Below are 21,978 nucleotides of genomic sequence, written 5' to 3' on the forward strand. Positions count from 1 at the left end.
AGCGAAGGTAATTCGACACCTTTTCTTTGGCCACAAGGCAAAATGTGAGACTGCTGCTTTGTTGATCTTCAAGAAACTGTGGGCTTATATACCGGCGGCTGTGCAGTAGAAAACCAGCTCTCTCTGATTGAGACAAAGAAGACACTGCCCTCTCCCTCTCGTCTTTCGTGACGTGGTCACGACGGACTGCGGAACACTGGTGTTGTCACATGCGTCGTGCTTTCATGCCTCGGTGCGTTTAACGTTGTTGTCAAGTGACCTCGTCTTGTGGTATTTCGCCACTTACATATGACACACAAAAAAAAGGCGGGACTTGTGCCAGTGCATTCTGCCGAATTCACGCGGAACGTGGCATTGGAGGCCGGTAAAACAACGAATTGAAATCCTTTTTTTAATATTGGGTATTGTCATGCCTGCATGTTTGTTCCGTGGTTTGGAATGTTGGCTCACTCGAAGAACGGAAGAAAGATTCACAGTACGCCATGAAGGGAGCTGATTAACCGATCGAAACGATGCTCCGACAGCAGCTTAATGCTGAGCCCAAGGAGACTGGGATCAATTCCTGGCGGCGGCCGCCGCTTTTCGGATGGAGGCGAAACGCGAAAACGTGTGTTTAAGATTTCGGCGAACGTTAGAGATACCCAGGTGGTGGAAATTAATCCGGATCCCTCCACTACAGCGCGCCTTGTAACCTGTGCAGCTTCGGCGCTTAAAGCCTCGTATTCAATCAATGAGCATCACCATAAAAGAAAGTAATGTAGTGAGGCTTACTGTCGGGGTTTTAGGAGGTCGCGAAGGCTTTTGCACTTGGTCCAACCGGCGAGTTCTGTGATTTTGCCTCTGGCCTCACGCGCTGCACTGTCCATACGGATGTTTTGCATTGTCCCAGGCAGAACATACCCACCTTTGGATATGTTTGGAGCTCCGTCTTTTCGGAGGTCAATTTTGCTGCGATTTGGAAGGTGGTTGGCCGAATTTAGTTTTAGCAAGATATCACTGTTTCTGGGGGTTTGTATATTTTAAATATCCCATTCTCCGAAATTGTGATTTGGATACTGCTCTATTTCAAATACTCGGAATCATAAGGGAAATGATCTCTGAATACTAACACCTCCGAAGGTTCGGAGCAAATTGAATATGGCCAGCCTATATTGACGGAAGTCGACATCCGTGCTGCGGCACTGAAAGGCCCAATTTTGTTGCATTATTTTACAAAAAATGCAAAACTGATGATGGTGGATATTTGATCTTGCAATGCCAGACAACAATTTTCGGGGGATTGATATCGGGCATAATTTCATGCCTCCCTTTCAAGTAAAGAACTAAAGTATGAAAAGAAAAGCGACAGCATAACAGATAAGTTACCACCAAGGGTACAGCGATAACTCATAATCAGTTGCAGTTTAAATACCAGTACAGGCCTACGCAAACCATCTTGCAGCATTTTGCGATCCCCTGAGACCGGTTGCGAACATATAGTTGGTTGATTGTTGGATTGTAGGATTTAACGCGCCGACACAACGCAGGCAATTAGGCGTGCTGTAGTGGAGGGCTCCGGACTTCTTTAGACCACCTGGGGATCTTTAACGTGTGCCGAAATCTCGAACACACGGGTGTTTTTGCTTTCCACCTTCACCAGAAAAGCGGCCACCGTGGCCGGGAATCGAACCGCGACCTTGTGCTCAGCAGAACAACCCCTTAGTCACTGAGCCACCGAGGCGGGTTCGGCAGAAAGTGGTAGAAAAGCAAATACTTTGGTAAGGACCCTTTCCAGCGCAAGATGGTTTGGTGAGGGGGCGGGCGTGCTAGAAAATAACATATTGTTACGAGAAGACCAAAACTGAAGTAGGGCATGTGGTTGTGGTCCCAATGATCACTGAAGACGAAGCTGCGTGAGGGGCGTGCCGCCTGCAAACGCTCTGTAACAGCTGTCTTGTAAGTAATGTAAGTAGACCACCTCGCCCTGTAAATACATCGCTTCTTCTTCCACCATGGTTCTCGTCATCTGTTCTACCGCCACGTTACCATATATCTACACCACGTGGAATGAAGTCCTTCCGATAAACGGGAATGCTACAGGCGGCAACGTCGTTAAGAGTTTACGCTTTTCTTAGGTTTGGTGGCCCACAAGTGGCCCGCTGGCAGTACACAGCACGTGGGCATGCTAAAAACCAGGTTCGCTTGTGAGAACTATAACACCTTGATTTATGGCTACGGTTCATTCGCGTTGAGAAATACTGTACACAATTTCAGCATATAATGAGCTATATCAAGTTCTATCACGGTTACCGCGGGGCCATTGGCCACCTATTCTAGCCATCTCGATACTTTTTCGCGGCCTGTTACAAACTTCCAGAGCTGTTGCGAGCTCGCGGCATTCCCTCACGGCCGCGCGCCAGAAAACAGGCCGCGAATAAATATAGAACACACCCGTGCAGCACGATCATGACCACAATAACCCCTCGTAGTTAGCCTAAGACCTCTAAAATACCAGTTTTCGGTATTTGTAGGTTTTAAAATAATTTAAAAAAAGCAAATTATTAGAACTGGTAATAATTATTAGCGATAAACGTGTCCCTCATAACTACATTTCATCCCACGGCTGCTGCCAAAATTTTACCGTTTGCGCAATGTGTTGAGGGAAGTTGTTCTTCTAACCTGGTTTAGCAGGGCGGCTATTCTTTATTCAGGGCCGCTAAAAACCGGTGTTTTTTTTTATTCTGCTCTGCTGATACAAAAGCAGGCTAACATTTCCCGTGTAAAGGTTCAGTACAAAACTCGAGTATTGCCCCATTTTATAAAAGTGCGATTACGAACACCTCTCGTAGACAACAGTGACATGCCATAAAGGTGTGAAAACTAGAATACCCCTGCACCTTTTTGGTGTTTAAATGGCGAAAGCTATTGTACATATCTAAACGCGTTTTTCGAGGCTGTCATTTCTCGGTTTGTCAAATGTAGAGGCGGTGGGAGTGGGCTACTTCAAGAGAGCGACGAACGAACCAAGTGGAGAGGAAATTCGAGCTTTAGACGCAGCTGCACAACTACTTATTATACAGTTTCCCGTCTCTACTGGCCTACCGAGCTCCTTCGCACCCTAAGCCGCCATACCGAGAATCCCATGGCTATTGGAAACGTTCCTTAAACAGACTAATCAACACAACCTTAAAGTCAATCTCATATACTCGATTAAGCGTCCTCTGAGCCATGGCAAAGGCAGTGGTCGCATGTAATGTTCCATGCCTCATCCGCAGGGAAGGCGGTGGCTGAGCGAGATGTTTCTCGGCCTCCATTCATGCACAAAAAGCCCCTAATCTGCCAGTTTCAGATTGTTTAATCCGATCTATAACTATAACCGTCCCACGGCTGTGTTATTAATTAACGGAACGCATTGCTTCAGTGTATTCAGAAACACGGAGGCACGTTTAACATAAGGCTACATCCCGTGTTTGGTACCGCGGCGCCAATCTGTTGACGGACCAGTGCCGCCATCCATCATAGCACGCAGACATCACCAGCCCTTACGCTGACTTGGCTGAGAGCGGAATTTACGTACTGTATTTCACCTTCTAATTGTTCCCACAGAAACGCAATGAAGTTGGTAAACAGGCGTTTGTAAAGGATTCCTAAGCTTATATTACTCCTTTCCTCAAACACACACTGTGCATACACACATTGATAAAATATATACTTTTATAAGCAACGTTAAAGTTATTTGAAGTCTCAGTATGTATAATATAGCATATCACAGCTAGTGATTGATTTTAGAGTTTACGGCGGCGACGCAACGCAGGCGATGAGGCGCGCCGAAGTAGAGGACTCCGGCTTAATTTTGACCACCTGCAGGGGATCTTTAACGTTCCCCAAAATATCTAACACACGGGCGTTTTTACTTTTCGCCTCCATCAGAAAAGCGGCGGCCGCGGCCGGGAATCGAACCCGTGTCCTCGTGCTCAGCAGCGCAACGCCTTAGCCACTGAGCCACCGCGGCGGGTATTTCACAGCTAGTGTATACAGCAGCACAGTACGAATAAAATACTACCCTGCGGCTATTGCATCTGCCAGCCTCAAACCCCGCCTCCTAGACAAATACTACAACCTGTGCTAAAGTGGTGAATTTTATCCTCCCACTGATTAACGGTGTCCAATTAAATTAGAATCTGGGTTAACATACCTCTCCTTATTATGAATGCTGACGCACTCCGAAAGCACGCACGAAGACACCTTAGTACACCTTATTGTCGTAGTGATGCTTTTAAGAATAAACATTCGCCCCCTCGGTAACCAAGGCATTGCGTTTTTTTATTTCTACTGAAAAAATAAAAATGAAAATTTAATGGTTCTTATATCTGTGTTTTATCTTCTAACCACCAATTTATTGCATTCTTTTTAACGCTCACCACAGTTTATGCGTGTTACCTAATAGCGTTATCTGTAGCCAATAGCCGATACAGTCACAAGACGAATGGAAATAGTCGAGCCCTTCACGACCCCAGGGATTTTTCTTCTTGTACGCCGGTTTTTGAACAAATTGCCATTGCTTTGATTCTCAAAGGCGACCATCTGGCCCCTCAGGTTCAAGTCTGGGGGCGCTTCGACACCTCGCGCCAAATGCCCGGCAGAGCATCTCGCCATATGCCCTCCAGTTATGCTTCAGCTGCCGCAACCCAGTCCATGTCCGCCATCGTGAGACTATGAAGCCAGCGCAGCATCTGAAATCTGCATCGATCTCAGCAAATGGTACGTCAAATGCAGATTATTTACAAGTCATCACTCCGCTATTTGAAACGGTTTGATGAAAACTACGGCGCAGTCCTCTGAGCAGCCACTAGCCTTGTCGTATAGGGTCATCACTGTGCCGCCACCTAAACATCGTCTGATGGACGTACCCGAATAGTCACCACAGTCGCCATCAGCGCCTAGGACGCCAACTGCTTTCAAAAAGCCACCAGACTCACTTTCTCAGATTGGCAAAACCATCACCGCCTCATCTGGAGGAAAATGATCTCGCACCAAACCTCGGCCTGCTGAGTTCTTGTCCAACTCACTGCATAACATATAATGAAGCCCAAGAGAGTAACTTCGACATCTCGAAACCTCCAAACCGCATCATTTATCCTACCTTACCATGGACTCATACCTCAATGCAATCGAATTTAAGGTTTTTTTTTTCTTACGTCATCCTACGAAATCTATTTTAGTCTGGGTGCACTGCATGGAGTATGTTAGTACTTTTCAATCTCTCGAAGCAATTGAAGTTTCTAAAGAACTGACTATACCGGTGCAAGCTTACCGGTGCACACATTTGGAAAGACCTTGTTTGTTGAGCGAATGCTCGCAAAGGCATGGACACCATTCTACAATACCTAAAGTGCTCTTTGCACCGCGTGGCTGCCACCTGTTACCTAGGAGAAGGACGTTCTTGCCACACAGAAAACATAGTGCAGCAACAACAGAGGACACAAGCAAGAACCAAACTGGCGTCAACTTCGTACAAATATCATTTGCTGACTGTTAACTGTGGTCCCGTCGTCACTTCGTCCCCTTTTGTCACTCCGCTAGGTTTTCTCTGTGACTACGAACGAACACGCCCAAACCATTTCCATTTTACTGACGTTCTTGCGTTGTGACACTGCGTGGGCCCTTCGATCTACGCTATCCCATGTACTGCTATGTAGGCGTCCTTCACCTGTGGTAGGACCGCCATACTTGTCGTCGGTCATCACAGGGCTTCAAAAAAAGCTGCAAAACCACCCTATTTTCCTAATGCTATACGGTGCGCTTGTAAAAGAAGTTATTTGCCACCGAATTCTTCCCTTGGACGTTGCAACCTTCGCCTCACCAATGCCATGGCACAGGAAAGCCCACCGTGGCACCCTACAAATGCTGCACTTAGTTCGCCGGATTTCCACTAAAGCGGGAGGGGCTCGCACAAAGATTGGCCAGCTTTACATGCAATCCTCTACCCATATCAATTTAAACCCTAATCTCTATTTGCGTCCCCCAGGAAGAGTCTCATCACGAACCAATCACCCACACGCTATTATGCCCTATACACCAAGAATTGACACATTTAAAAACACTTTTCTTGTCAGAACGATTGTCGACTGGAACTGCCTTGCCGCTGATTTCTTTGAAAATGTAGACACAGTTGAATCTTTTGTTGGTAAATTAGAATTGTCATTGTATGATGTAGTTCCCACTCTGTAACAGCCCGACAGGGCTTACAGTATTGTGAATAAAAAAATAAAAAAAATATCTCACGTACCAGGCTCACGTCCCGAGAAAAGGGTAACGTGAGTATCGTAAGGCGAACACGAGATGTGGTAAGTGGTGAGTAGGATGTTGTAGTGCTGGAAGTGAGAAGGGTAGAAGGTGGAGGCGATGCGACGTAGGTAGGCGTGATTTGAAAAATGCGGCGGTTTGTAGTGGGCAGGGAACGTAAGATTGGTAGTTGGTAAGCCTGTGATGAGAGGGTGTATGTTCTTCGTGTGTGGGGGTGTGAGACAGAAGGCAGCAATGTTCCGTACTGGGGAGAAAAAGTACCTTTTCTAGGTTTAGAAGTACCCTACTTTTATCGTTCTCTCCCGCCGATTTTTTATGAATTCCCTAAAAATTTTCCTTGATTTCCTTTTTGCAAGTGATAGATCTTTACGGGGTTTCCTGTTCGGATTTAGGCATTAGCCAGCGGCACCAATTAGCACTTTACGATGCCTTTCGAACGCAGACGACTTTCAGAGAATAATAGATTCTGGGTGAAAAAATTCCACTACGCCTGCCGCTCATAAGCATTCAACTGTGCATTTAAAGTTTTGTACCAAACAGCATGCTGTCTTTGTATGCTACACCTCTACGATGAAACTGTGCTTATAAAAACAACAAGGCCTTGTTGGCTAATTGAGGAAACTTTAACTAACCACCGTGGCTGCTGGAGCCATTTTTTTGTTGACAGCACGCAAAGTAAGGCTCGCCGGATACATTTAAAATGGAGACAAAATACAAGTTCGTTTTATTCGACAGATTCCGTGCTTTATAGTGGCCCTAGCGATTGTCCGGAAGCAAAAGATGCCATATTTACGGATAACTTCATCAATTTCGGTTAAAAGTTTAATTCTCTCACTAAATCGTGCGTTTTCGTGACGTCTGCCATGAAGTCATGAGTGTGGGTATTCAACAGAACGCCCAGTGCGTCATGAGGCTCTGCAGCCTTCCTTACCGTCACTCATCCCAGAAGGCGCTACGCTCGGACCGTTGTCCGCCGGTCCTTTGTTTTTGACCATATTTGCTCCTTGCTTGTTTTTGTTGCGGTAGAAAGTAATCGTTTCTTGAAACATGGGACATGCTCGGCAAAAGGGTCACATAAGACAACGTCGCTGACGCTATCCGGACAGTGTTGTGTAACACAACGCCAAAGCGTCGAACTGCTGTACAGCTAAAACAAGCATAGTGCGCGCAGTACCAACAGCAGTCCACATCGTTACTTCTGTGCTTACGGGTAATTTCGTAACTTTCGTTGTTTACCGCCCAATTTTTACTGCTGCAAAATGAATACGCTGTACATTTGAAGGAGTACTGACACGAAATTTTCGTGTTATGTTCTTGTCGCTGCTATGGGTGCCTATTAGCTCTTACGTATGGGCCCGCCAACGGGCTTTCTTTCAGCACTCCTCGGCTGTGCGGCGAAGCCACAACGTGCGCCTTTCAGACAGGCCCCACCGTGTCGGTGACTCGTACTTTCACGTCGAGACGCGCTTCAAGGACACAGAGGCCCAGAGATCGCAGCGGAGTCCTCCTCTCTCCCCTCTCTCAGACTCAACGTGCGTCATCGTTCGTCGTTGCCAAAATGGGTTAGGCACGAAGAAAAGTTATAATATAATATTGTGGATGGCGCCGGAGCTCATGTTGGTTATCGCGAAACAAAACAGAACGTTCGCGGAAGCGCTCCAATGAACGGAAACGTGTAAATTATTCAGCCCGGCACCACCAAGCGTGATTCAGTCATTGCTTTTAAGGGTTTCAATTCGCTTTGTAGTCCCCATTTGTCGCGCTTATTACGACGGGTACATTAGCCGAAGTGTGAAAATCAGAGAAAGTAACTTTATTTAGTATGTAGGCTATGTCCCCGCCCTCTGCGAGCATCATGCACCTTGCGATGGGAGACCAGTATCTCGAGGGCACCAGTATCTGAAATCTTGAGCGATACATTTCAATGCCCAAGTCGTGATAGTAGATCATTCTAACGGTACATTTTTAGCGTTGTCCGATGCAGAGGCGCAACTGAGGGGGCAAAAAATGGAAGTTCGCCACTTCAATTCTCTGTAATTAAATCCTATGTTGGGTTCCAATCGGTGGCGTACTTGTTATCGCAGTCAAGGCATTAGTTAACGAATAAATAAAACTTGATGCAAAAAATTGGAGAAAAATTAACGCACCAAAAACACGTAAAAATGAAAACTAAGGTCATATTCAAAAATTGTCATGTCGCATATGCTACCCAACCAACTATGCAATACATAATATAAAAATACAAAGATACTATCATCCGTAGCCTCATGTGCCAGGTCGGGAAATATTTTGTGGAACCAAAGCGTGGGCACCAGGTTTGGGCGTTTATAAACCTAACAGTACGCACTACGTATTATTTCGTGATTCGCTCGCTAGTGCGCCGTTATTTCTGGCGCATAAGTGCGATTTTGCGTCCACTGTATCCGGCATATGGCAGCTGCAACATGTTTGCTTTCTTAGCCACCAATTAGCACATACAGAACCGGCAACAGCTGAAAAATCGGCAGAGGTAGTCAAGGCAGACAGCGTCAGCTGTAAGTCATCAGACAATTATGAAGCTAACCGCTGCAGCTTTTTCATCGCACGTCGAAGCATTGAGAAGTGTCAAAGGGCTAATAACAAACCTCCACACCCATGCGTTCTTTTTTTGTTTTTATACAGCTTTTCAATTTTCCTCGGCGAACTATTCCAGTGTAGGACGGAAAGGAACGCTTTAAAAACAAGCCTTAAAACGTTGTTATAAGACGCAGAATTGTGCATTATCCCACTATATTACATCGCCTTTCTTTTTATTTTGCTACTCCAAGAGAGTACTTAAAAAAGCTAAAGTCATCGGACAGCTTTATTCGGACGAAACGCGTGAACAGGACACTAGGCGACAAACGCCAATCAAAAGAGTTTTATAAAAAACCTTTATGTGGGATTTTTTGTAACTAAGTAATCTCTAAACGTTGGAACACCCAAAATAGTCAACAATCACCCATATAGGGGCCTACGGCTCAAGGTTCGCCTCGCATATGCAGCGCCGTTTTGTCGCCTGGCGGGCTTTGCTCACATTTAATCGGCGTACACGGGGTATCTTCCGGAGATTCTCTTGTCGTGCGCGTCTTGCTGCTTGGCCGTGATCGAAACTAGCGCTCCTGAGGCAAAAAAGACAGGGCACTAGATATTGTTTAGTACATAGTTGGGTGCCACAACAACGTCTTAAACACGGAGGGAAAGGGGCCCCTCGCGAAGTTCTATTCATTTCCCCGCAAGTGGTTCAAGACAGACTGCCGAGAAGCCTGGATTAGGTCGGTGCGGCAGACGACGTGAGTGACCGTTTCTCTGCCTTTCTCCTGTTATTCAGTAGCTCAACTGCACCAAAATAACTTGGTTTCTAGTACCTCTGATGGCTCTCCGTGGCTGCAAAAAAAAAAAAAGACAGACGAATATGCATGAAGCACTTAGTAAACAACGCAAAAGACCAACCCAGCCTACCTGCCTACGTCATTTCCCCAAGTTTGCAAAAGGCGGCGGGTTAAGCGGTGAGAAACACGAGAGCTACGATAAAACGGAGAATCAACCACATTTCGCACTGACTTATACGCGCCCTCCTTTAACCGCAGGGGGACGAAGTGGAGTCGATCCGCTGCTCGAAATTTGACCTCGCCACATCCGCCCGAGGAATCTGCGCCCGTGGACGTGTTGTCGAACACGTCGGAAAACGACGGCTCGCCTAACATGAACACTCCACTAAAAGCCTTAGAGCAGGGACTGCTGCTCTTGACGGAGATGGAAGTCGGCGCTTGTGGCCGCGGCGGGCGTCGACTTCGACTTCCGCGATCGTCGACGGCCGCAATCGTCGAGCGTCGACGTCGCAGCGGCGAGCGGGACGTCCCGGCCCCGGCGGCCGCTTTTCTGATGCAGGGGAAAAGCGAAAACGCCCGTGTGTTTGATATTTCGCCATGCGTTAAAGATCCTCAGGTGGCCAAAATTTATCAGGAACCCTTCACTACGGCGCGCGTCGTCGTCTGTGTAGCGTCGGCGCGTCGTTAAACCTCATAATCAATTAAGCAATCACGAAACCACGGTGAAAATAAAAGTCGAGCGAATGCATTCATAACCAAAATTCGAGAGAACACGTCCGCGATGCTCTTGGTCACGTCCCGCTTTGGTTTTTTCGATGGCTTTGCCCACTCCTGGGGTCTGCTTGTGCAGGTCTTGTCAGTTGCCTTATTCACGTAGGCGCACACAGCCGCTGCTTGCTTACAGCGGTCGGTAATTCGCGGCTTGCAAGAGCACGTCCTGGAGGCTACGGACCATGAATGACCACAGATCTGTATGCTAAAAGTCAATTTACTATCCCCATCTTTGTGTACTTAGCCTCTGAGCGCCAAGTCATTCGAAAAGAGCGAGCGAAACCAGCACCGCCCGCACGCAGCCCGGTACGCGAACGGCACTCTAGGGCGATTTTCCGCCGCGCGCGGCGCTAATAGTTCCACTCCGGCGCACCGCCTGGCCCATCCGTACGGCCCTGTAGCAACACTCCAAAAAATGTTGTCGAATTCATCTATCGAGCTGCGGCGGCGCTCGCCAATGCGCACGGGGACGAGTGAAAGCCACCACGAGAAACGCGTGCAAAAAGGCCAGCAATGCCGAATGACGTCACTCCGGCCAACATGGCCGCGCCGAAGGCGCCGCGCTGCTACAGTGCCTAGAATATACTGGTTTATTCAAGGCACTGTAGCGCTGCGCAGGCTCCCTGCGCTGGTATGGTGGCGCCATGGGCGCCTGAACATCAAGTGCCACCTGTGGCGACTGGCGGCATTTATCGGATGTTAACATCGCCACCGCGCTCTCCCCCGCCCTGTTTTAAACACTCATTGGACGCATCACTGCATTTTATTAAGATTTCACCTAATCCAAGCAAAACAGTCGGAGCAAGCTGCGCGTGCAAGGCCGGGTGCCACAGCTCGTGTCACGATACTGATGTAGTTGCAGCATTTGGCAACTCATGACTGTGAACACCGGGAAGCTGCTGCTCACTTTCAGCCCTGGCATTCGCGCCGGTATTCCCTCTATCTGTGTCAACGAAATGTTAGTCGTATGAATTTGGCCGAGGTACATCTGTAGTAGCAGCCGCTGCCGTACGGGCAGGAGCTCTGTGCGTACGCAAGCGATGAGCGCGGTTATACAGATGATGAATTAAGCATAGATATAGTTAACACATACACTAAATGTAATAATAATAAGATAGTGGGGTAGGCAAAAAAAAAAAGAAATGGTAGACACTGTCACTGCTCCAAAGTGACTGACGCACACCTTTATGTTCTATTCGATTGGCCTGCGGTAGCTCCGTGTGGAATCCCTGTAGCTTCGTGTCAACTGCTATTCTGGCACATACTCCGTACCACGCAGGGAGGATTTATGGGATGTATGCTGGCGCGCTGTTTTTTATTCCCGATGAAGTTCGCGTCGCATGTGCGGATGTCCCCGGGCACTGGCTATCACAGGTCCCCACTGAGGTTAGGACTTCTACAGAAACAGATCCCCGAGTGTGAACCATATCGCACGAAACACCAAAACAAATGTTTATGGCCAGAAGTCGATCGGCGTTGTTTACGTCGCACGTCGCAGTGCGCAGATTCTTCGCTGTCGCCGTTCCGCTTCATTTTAAGAGAATCGTGAGAAATGATTTCCTCGGCAGCCTGCTCGCAGCATTTTTGGAAATGTTGCGTTAGCCCTATGCCCACCAGTACGCAGAAATACGCATTACTAGCTCGACCTTTCCCCACAACTGCGGAACTCCGCCCTGTACCGCGGCTCCTTCAACCTGCTTCCCGCGCAACCGCACTGGAATTTGGCCCCGTCTTTTCTGGTGGCCACATCGAGCACGGCATCGACGATGGACGGCGATAAAAACGAACGGTGGATACCGGACCCCTTCAGTGGGCGTGGGAGCAGCTACGTGATGCTGCGGCTGCCTAACACTCTGCGATTGTTTGCGCAGGTTAGTACGTGTACACCTTTGTACTCTCGTAAGTCTAATAACCTGTGCTTATTGCTGTTCCCACGCCCGGGAGTGTTGTTGTCGGAATTGTGTGAGTGCTATTCTGTTATTCGTCAGTTAATTTTGCTTTCAGGGGATGTTGAGCTTAATCCTGGCCCTTCTACGCGGACGAAGGATTCCAACACTGCGACTGATACTGAGCAAAAAACACTTAATGACATGTTTAGTATGTTACAGAGTGTGAATGACCGCACTGCGAACATTGAGAAAAGTCAGTCAGAACTACTTAATTCTGTAAACGAAGTCATAAAAGGCCAAGAAGCTACCCGGAACACCATCAAAGACATAGACAAACGACTAACGGCAGTAGAAGCTAAAACATCGGCAAGTGACGCCGCGCAGCAAGAATTAGTCGAATTAAGGCAACTCGCCGACAGACTTAGCACTGAAAATTCAAAAATTCCGGAGTGCCAAGCTGAAATGGAGGACAGAATTCGACGGGACAACCTGTTGTTTTATGGAGTATCTGATGAACCTTTAGAAACTTGGGACCAGGCCGAAAATAAGATACTAGAAGTCATGTCTGCTTCATTTGACTTCACGGTTTCGAAACAGTCTATTGAACGGGCGCACAGGCTGGGTCTTTTTTCCGACGAAAAATGCAGACCGGTCGTTGTTAAATTTTCTTCTTTTAAATTCAAACAACAAGTTCTGAACTCTTCGGCTAATTTAAAAGACAAGGGTGTCACAGTCAGCGAGGACTATTCTGTAACAACACGACAGGCACGGAAAAAACTTGCAGAATTTGGAAAAACGCAGAATTCCACCTACAAACTTCGCTACAACAAATTGTACGTTAACGACAAGTGCTACTGCTACAACCATGTCGATGGGACCATGTTTGAGCAGGATGGCTTTCCTATGCAGCCACCTAGTTCTCGCCAATCAGATAGCGCACACACGATGCCCCAGCATTCAGATAGCGCAGGCGTGTCAAACTCGCCCGATGTTACGAAATAGGAATACGCGAGGGGTAGTGGTTTGCCGTCATCATCCAAGAGTTCATTGTCATTTCTTTTTACTAACATTAGAAGTGTTCTACCAAAGAAGGAAGAATTCAGTTCGCTGATTGATTCGTGCGATGCTGACGTTATATTGTTGACGGAAACTTGGCTTTCCTCGAATGTTGCTAATCGTGAAGTCTTTGAGAGCAACAAGCATTTCAACATATATCGCCGTGACAGGGGTGAAAGATATGGTGCTGGCGTGTTAATTACTGTTGCGGATTACTTGGTTTCCGCCCCTATATTTTCCGTTACGAATTTAGAACTGCTTTTTGTAGAAATTGACTTTGGTTTTAAAAGGCTTATCATGGGTGTTTGTTATCGCCCCCCGTCATGCGATGCCACGTTTGTCGATCAAATTCATGACGCTCTGAATAAGATCGTTGTTCGCTTCCCAAATGTGCCTATAATTCTAGTTGGTGATTTCAATTATCCGAATATCGAGTGGTCCGGTCAGAACCCTCGCCCCACACCTTTTTCAACCGAATGTAGCAATTTTCTGACTATGTGTGCAGATTTTAATTTGTCTCAGCTTGTGAACGAACCAACTAGAGTTACGTTAACAACAAGTAGTATTTTGGACGTGATATTAACCACCTCGCCTGACTTTTTTTCACCCATATCTTATCTGCCTGCTTTAAGCGATCATTCCGTTCTCCATTTCCTGGTAAACATGCCTGTCTTTCACCACCGCACGCATGCAAAACAAATAAGGGACTATAAGCGAGCCGACTTCGATAGTATTAATCGCGAACTTTCTATATTCCTGGACGATTACTTGCAAGGATTCCCGAATCGTACAGTCAACACAAATTGGATTTTATACAAGGAGAAGGTAGTCGCTCTTATCGAAAGGTTTATACCCGTCATAACTATCACATCTAGCAAGGAGAGCCCTTGGTTTACTAAGCATCTAAAAAGACTCTCCAACAAGAAAAAGCGTTTGTTTCGTTCAGCCAAAGCCCAAAACTCAGACCTTCTATGGGATGCATATAAATTAGCAGCTGCTAATTACAGGACTGAATTAAAAAATGCGAAGAATTTCTTTTTCACGGAAACTTTACCGTCCTTATTAATTAACAACCCAAAGCAATTTTGGAATATTGTAAACAAACGTGATATTTGTACTATAAACCTTAAGACCCCAGACAGTGTGACAATTCCTTCTAATGAGTGTGCTGATTGTTTCAACACTGCATTTACTATGGACCACTCTACCGACTTTACAGCTACTTTTCCAGACAGTACGTGCTTCAATTTTTGTCCAATGGAACCCATAGCTTTCGACACACTAGGTATTACCCATATAATAGAAAAACTTAAAATTTATTCGTCATGTGGTGTTGACAATATAAACTCAAAGTTCCTTATCAACACCAAAAATTACAGTTCTATCGTTTTTACAGAACTTTTCACTCAGTCGCTTCAGACTAGTTGCATCCCTGATGATTGGAAAATTGGGAAAATTACACCGCTTTACAAATCTGGTGATCGATGTTCTCCTAGTAACTACAGGCCTGTGTCATTAACCAGTATTCCGTGTAAAATAATGGAACATGTCATTTATAGCCACATTGTAAATTTTTTGGAGTCCAATTTATTTTTCAGCCCAGCGCAGCATGGTTTTAGAAAGAAATATTCTTGTGAGACCCAGCTAGTCTGTTTCACTCATGATGTACACTCGGCGCTTGATCGTGGATGCTTTACAGACTGCATATTCCTAGATTTTTCTAAAGCATTTGATTCGGTTCCGCATGATTTATTATTTATAAAACTTTCTAAACTAAACTTAGATCATAATATACTTGCGTGGTTGCGTTCGTTTTTGACTAACCGATATCAGTTCGTAAGTGTGAACAATACAGACTCGCACTCTTCTTCGGTTCATTTAGGTGTACCGCAGGGATCTGTCCTGGGGCCTCTTTTATTTTTAATTTATATAAATGACCTTCCAATTAACATCAGCTCATCTGTCAGTCTTTTTGCCGATGATTGTGTTATTTACAGAAAAATCACTAACAACAACGTCCAAATTCTGCAATCAGATATTGACAGTATTTCAGATTGGTGTGAATTATGGAAAATGAAACTTAATATTAAAAAGTGTAAAAGCATGCGCATTTCAAGAGTTAACACTACACCTCCTGAATACTCACTGAACAATGTTTGTCTTGAAATGGTGCCGTCGTACAAATATTTAGGTGTTATAGTGTCTTCTAACTTATCATGGAAACCACACATAGAATATGTTGTAAGTAATGCCAACCGTATGTTAGGATATATTCGTAGGAACTTTAATTCTTCACCTAGCTCTTTGAAACTAATTCTCTATAAAACTTTGGTTCGTTCGAAATTGGAATATGCGGCTGCTGTTTGGCATCCTGGCATTGCATCGCTCACCGACGAATTGGAGGCGGTTCAAAATCGTTCATGTCGCTTCATACTTTCAAATTATCATCGCACGTCCAGCGTCACCACAATCAAAACGACTTTGTCTCTACCGTTACTCGAGCACCAAAGGCAAATATCGCGTTTGTGCCTATTCCACAAAATATATCATGGGAATTCAATTCTTAGAGAGAGACTACTAACGAATCCATCGTACATGTCAGCGCGCGTTGATCATCGATACAAAGTAGGCATTCCATCTTGCATACAAAGTGTTTTCACGACTCATTTATTCCGAGCACATCTGTTACATGGAACCAACTGCCACATGCAGTTGCCGAAATGTTGGACGTCGCTGCTTTTAGGCGTACACTTTCCAGACTGTTTGAGTGAAAATGTGCGTGCCGTATGTTTTTTACTTTCCCTGACTTGGGCAGTATTTACTTGTTTATTTAGCCTTCTCAGGTGAAGATCCGTTGTATTTGTATTGTCGTCAGCCAAATCTGTGCAATGTCGACTCTGTTGGAGTAAAGCTGTGTTATGAGTGTTTACGCCAACTTGTGCAACGCATGTTTCCTTATAACTATCGCAGTGTCTGCACTGTTTGTGTAAAAAGCTGTTGTTATAATATTTTTACTTGCTGTATATTCTTCCAATAATTTTGTTATCCCCCACTCCCCTCGGTAATGCCCTTGGGCCCTGAGGATATGTGAATAAATAAATAAATAAAACATCCTATTAGTGAAAGCCTCGCTGTTCGGCGGCGCTGTCACCACGCCTGGCACCACGCCTGGCACGGCCGTAGATCCGTTTCCCGCTTTGTGCGCTTCACGTGCTCTGCAGTTGGATATGGGCCACTAACACTGTGATGACTAACAGAAGCGTCTTCGCTACGCAGCATAACTTTGTGCAGACGCCAATAAATGATATCTGGAATATGTTGCATAGGCCTGGTAGGCATGAAGGATGACGACCGTTGTGAGCAACACGCTTGAAAGCGACAAGCCAAGAACTCACGCAGATCAAGTGCGCGATGCACATGATGTCCTTGGGCAAATCGTCAACGAGTAGGTAGATATGGCCCTCATAAGCAGGACCCTTCTGCAAGACGTTTGCACCGAAACCGCTGCTCAGGCACACCTTAGAAGATGCAAGTGATCAAGTCAGCGTTCAAGCAAAAGCCTGTAGTTTCTATCTACGACAACTACCACCACTGTGTGGGGTTCGCCTTTTTTTACTTTTTTCTTGCCATGACGTACAGGAGGCCGTATTGCAAATAAGGAAGAGCCCGCCTTGAGACCAGTTCAGCTTTCCACCATTGGCTTGTATATTCCGCGACTACAGAAAAATCTTTTTCAAGTAATTCCTCTCACTGTCCTTCTATAGTCCTGGTCACACTTTTCCAGCTGAAGAAATGCTAGGCATGACTCGCAACGTCATTCATCGCGTTGAAATTCTCTTGAGCCGATGGGCCGCAAGGGTGGCTGGTGTGACGTCATGCCACGTGGTCCCCTGCAGGATGGTGCCGCAGTTGCGTTGACTCAGAACCTGACTGCTGCAATATCACATTACAAGGCGAGGGTTTAATGGCTGCTCGCACGGCGCTTGTTCGACAGTCGTGCCTGGCGTGCGGCTTGCCAGTCCGCGCGTGCACTTCAGAGTGAACTACAGGTTGAATCCAAGCACCCAGTAGCCTATCTTTCATAAAACTCTGTGTGCATAGTCTATGCAAACTATGTCAGGTAGACCTTCCGCTCTTGATAACTAGATTTACAAATGGCAAACCTGACCCATTTCTGAATTGTTCAACTAAAACTAATGGAGAAGCCGAGGAGGCTTCACAAATTTGTGGACACTTGGAATAAACCCATTGGAACATTTTATTTATTTTCATTTATTCACCGCGGTATGAAATTCTGGCAGTTGTAAGCATTGTATGACTGTTGAATAGAATGCTACAAAAGTTTCTTGATACAGGTAGTCAAAATGCCACTACCCAGCCCAGGGACCACGCGAGCCGTAGCCGCCATAGGGCGCACCACCAGCGTATCCCGCGGATCCACCGTAGCGGCCCGCTCCATATTGTGCCCCGGCGGGGGCGGCGACGGGGTTAGCGTTGAACACGGCGTCGGCGCTGGCTCCGGCCTGGGTGCCCGGCTCGTTGGTGTCGATGGTCGCCCGGAAACCGTTGGCGTCAGCCACGTATCTCACGGTGCGGAAGATGCCGTACGCGTCCCGGTAGCCGTACGAGCCGGTCCTGGCGTTGTTGGCGTCACTCTGCTCGTTGTGGAACAGCCGGGTGCCGTACTCGTCCGTGTTGTCGTAGCCGAAGCTGTAGGGCCGAGGAGGCTGCGTGGGCAAAGTAAGTTGAAAGGAGGCCAAAAACACGTTACGTTCACAAAAGAGATGCTTTGCAGACTGTGTCATTCTGGGAGAAGGCGGTAGATTTTTTTCTCTAAACAGGAGTGCCTAGAAGGAGTATTAAAGAGGACTACAGGCACTGTTGCAGTCTTCAATTATACTGTCGAGAAATTTGTTTGCAAAACTACAATAGTAGACATTTAGCCTTTAGGAGAAAGATTGCCTGTTAAACAAACCGCCGTTTATTTCCCAAGATAATAGAGAGTTTTAGCTGACCGTTTTTAACGCTCCGCTATGCTCTCGACGGCCCTCTAAGCACAACCGCAGCGTCAGTGGCAGAAAGGCTTTTAGCTAAGCGAAAACAGTATCTCCCTCGACGGAGAATGATTCGTGTCACTGGTCATGCCCTGTGCGTGTGCAAGCTAAAACGTCATCGCCAAGTAAAGATGCGAATATGAATTTGGTCGCTCAAGTAATGTAAAGTACCGCGTTTAGTGCCTTATTTCACCTTTTTAATACAATGTAGTCGCTTACACGGTATAATGGTTCTAAATTATTTTAAAGAAGCCGACAAACGTTGGTATAGCCAATACAAGCCTGTCTTTCTCGGCGCTTCATAGAAGCAGGCCCGCGTTTAGGCCGACGTTTTTCGCTTCCATACTAAAGCTCGTTGAGGAGTGTGACACCTTTGCCTATTCGGAAGAGCTTTCGCGGTTTCGTCGCTCGCGTTTCAGCTAAAGAAACGGAGTTCGCGTGAGCGCGCTCGCATCGCGGGGCAGCAATGTTGATATTCGTCACCGTAACGTAAGCTGCCGCGACTGTCCGCTAAGAGGCCCCGGTTAGCGGAGCGGGACCCCACTTCGGTTTCGCCGCTAGCGCCCTTGCGCGCCACGCATGCGCAAAGGCGCTCCCGCTAGCTATCGGAGCGGAGCGGACCGTCAGATACGGTCAGCCAGAACTCTCTATTCGGTCTCAAAAAGGGGTATACGATTTGAATAGGGGATATTAGGAAGTCACGGTTACATCTAACTCTAGCACATACTTGCTGGGATATGGTATGTACTAAAGCTTTCCCAAATTTCTTCCATCATAACTCTTTTTGTCTAGGTAAAATCTATTGGTGCGTGGAATTCCTTGTTTATTTCAATCAAACTGTGGGCTCAAGAGTGAGCACATCTCCATTTTATCTTGTTGTTAATCTCCACCGCCTGGACTAAAATTCGAGTCCCCAAGAAATTACTTGTCCTACTCAAACAGTAGAAATTCGGGTAGATGCCGCCATTCTATTCTCTTGTATACCCAAAGTGAGTAAACTCTAAATACCTCTTTTCACCTCTGGACCGTGGTTACACCCTATGTAACAAATGGTATTTATTTTTATTACTGCCGAATATTGTCGTTGCTGGTTGGGAAACTATTTCCCTTTAGTTACGCTTCGTTTATTGAAAAGAATTTGATATACTTCTCTTTAGAAATCCAGCAATGCTTACGAAGTGAGGGCCAGCCCCCGAATATCCGGGAACGGGAGCGCCACCGTAAGAAGCACCTCCATATCCACCTCCTTGGAATCCGGGATATCCCGGGTTAGCACCACCGTACGAGCCTTCAGTGCTGACCGAAGCAGCCACGGAGAGGACCAGGAGAGCCTTGTCGACATGCAAAAATTTAATGTGGAGTTGTAACTAAACAATACAACCCAACACTTCTGTTACACAATAGCTTTGCAAAAGTTCACTTAAATTATTGCAACGCGATTTCCATCTGCGAATCTTAAGACCTATATAATGGCTGTTATACTTGACGAATGGCGATTTCTGAAATATTTGAGCCGCCCCAATGCAACTCCCAGAAAATATTATTTGAGAAAGAACAGTACCGCAATAGAAGTCACATACTTGTGGGACTGTTCTTCGCGTTTAATTGCACAGTAAGCACATTGCTAGTAGTGTCGGGCCGCCTCTTATCTTAGGACCTTTTTTTTCCTACATCAACAATCCTCCGCAGAGAAACATGCAGGCTATTGTAACCACCGGAAAGAACTCTCTGCCTTTTCAATAAAGAGTCTTCTCTGTCTTTCTCCGTGCTTCTAATGCGAAGGCGTGCCGTTCTGTCACCAAAACGAAAGAGAATGGGGGAAGCCAGCTTTCTTATCCCCTATAGTTTATTTTGTTTCCCTTGTCAACGTTCGCAAACCTCCAGAAAAGAAACGGAGGAAATAGTTTTGTTTTCGCCAAGGTGAGTTCTCAAGCACGGGCTGTTCGAAGTTGTCCGGCCCACTTCTTTGTGAGTCAGCCAATAAATAACATTCTACCCCCCCGCCATCTACATAGCAGTGACGCGGTTATATCTGAAAACGTACTAGAATATTTCGCGCCTTTTATCATTCGATCAAATATATACCTTATCATATCTTGACGATTCGTACAAATGTGAAGGAGTGAAAAGGTTAAGGAAACCGACCCGTCTCTGTGTCCGGCTACACTTCCTTACTTCCCCTGAATTCAGCTAAGTCAAGCCTATACTAGCTGTGGCCCGGATTACAAAATGAAGGTAACAAACTGTGCTAACAAAACGTTTCTATTAAAGCAGCCTTCAAAACATGCACTAAGCCTTGCAAAATGACCGTGCCCATCGTTTTTGGCGTTATTACAAGTACCACTTACAATGCCGACTTTTTTATGAAAATATAAATTACTCGGGTTTATTTTCCTCCGCGAAAGTCCGGTTTTAATGATTAAGCTGTGTTTTGTTGCGACAACAGAAATTACACTAAGCTTCATGCAAGTTGAACTACGCAACTCATATATCAGCAAGTGTAGTACTGGTAGTACTTTGGTCGTTCACTTTATATGTCATTACATTTAAAGCATCCAAGTAATTCAAACAGCGGCATGTCGTACTCACCAGCTTAAACAACATATTTTACACCTAAGTCGCACAATAAATAATGGCCTGAAATTCAACGCTACAATATTTTTCTGATTGCACCATGGCACGACCGTTACATTTAATGCCGAAATTTCCATATCGTGTACTTCGCCACGCTAGATGAGCTATTCATGCTGTATAAAATTGTAACTGCAAACAAAGTGGGATGAAGAGCTGAAGATATGAACAGATGTCTTGCGAGAAATGCAACACAGCACAGATTGAAAATGGTAAAGATGTAGTCCAGGATGACTTTGAACTAAGCCGGAAGTGCTCCCATGTTGTTGAATTTCGTTGCCCCTGTTGCACAAGCTCAACGTATTGACCTGTCCACCGCCAACGCGATCCCACAAGCAGGAGGCCATAAAGAGAAACAAATTTTTTGTGTGCATTTTTGAGGTGAAAAAAGTAGTCGCCGGAATCTAATCCCTCTCAGAACTAGTAAAGATCAAATGCACAGCGGTAGACAAAGTTGTGCTTGCGTACTTGGGGCGTTATTGCAAACCAATGTTTTTGCCCATAATTTCACGAACCGTTACAGAAAACCAGTAACCAGATCCGGAAAGAAAAAATTCTTCTCTCATTCCTCTGCGAATAAATATTGCATACTGCAAGTCGAGCCTACAACTTACCTTTACGAACGTATCCATAACGGAAGTAATCCGACACCTTCTCTTTGAGTACCAGGCAAAATGTGAGACGGCTGCTTTGTCGATGTTCAAGAAACTGTAGGCTTATATACTCCTTGCCGGACAGCACAAAATGAGCTCATTCTGATTAAGACCGAGAAGAGAGCTGCTCTTTCCCTCTCCTCTTTCGTGATGTTGTCACGACGGAGTGCACAACACCGCGGTTGTCACATGCTTCGTGCTTTCACGCCTCGGTGCGCTTGACGTTGTTGCAAAGTGACCTGGTCTTGTCGTGTTTCGCCATGTACATATGGCGCACAAACAAACTGCG

At 46.0% G+C, this 21,978-nt stretch overlaps 1 protein-coding gene and 1 pseudogene across 1 annotated transcript; one reads left to right on the forward strand and one right to left on the reverse strand.

The window, feature by feature from the left end:
- Window positions 1-12,172: 12,172 nt before the first annotated feature.
- LOC144168126 (uncharacterized) lies at window positions 12,173-13,318 on the forward strand. Its single transcript, XM_077697180.1, has one exon. It carries the CDS (start codon window positions 12,173-12,175, stop codon window positions 13,295-13,297), a length of 1,125 nt encoding a protein of 374 aa, XP_077553306.1. The 3' UTR covers window positions 13,298-13,318.
- A 4,334-nt stretch (window positions 13,319-17,652) lies between these two features.
- Window positions 17,653-21,668, reverse strand: LOC144168127 (cuticle protein 10.9 pseudogene; annotated as a pseudogene).
- Between the last annotated feature and the right edge of the window lie 310 nt (window positions 21,669-21,978).

This window comes from Haemaphysalis longicornis, unplaced genomic scaffold (assembly GCF_048455015.1).
Source record: "Haemaphysalis longicornis isolate Haplotype H1 unplaced genomic scaffold, Haemaphysalis longicornis Haplotype H1 scaffold_2, whole genome shotgun sequence".
In the NCBI taxonomy this organism is placed as follows: Eukaryota; Metazoa; Arthropoda; class Arachnida; order Ixodida; family Ixodidae; genus Haemaphysalis; species Haemaphysalis longicornis.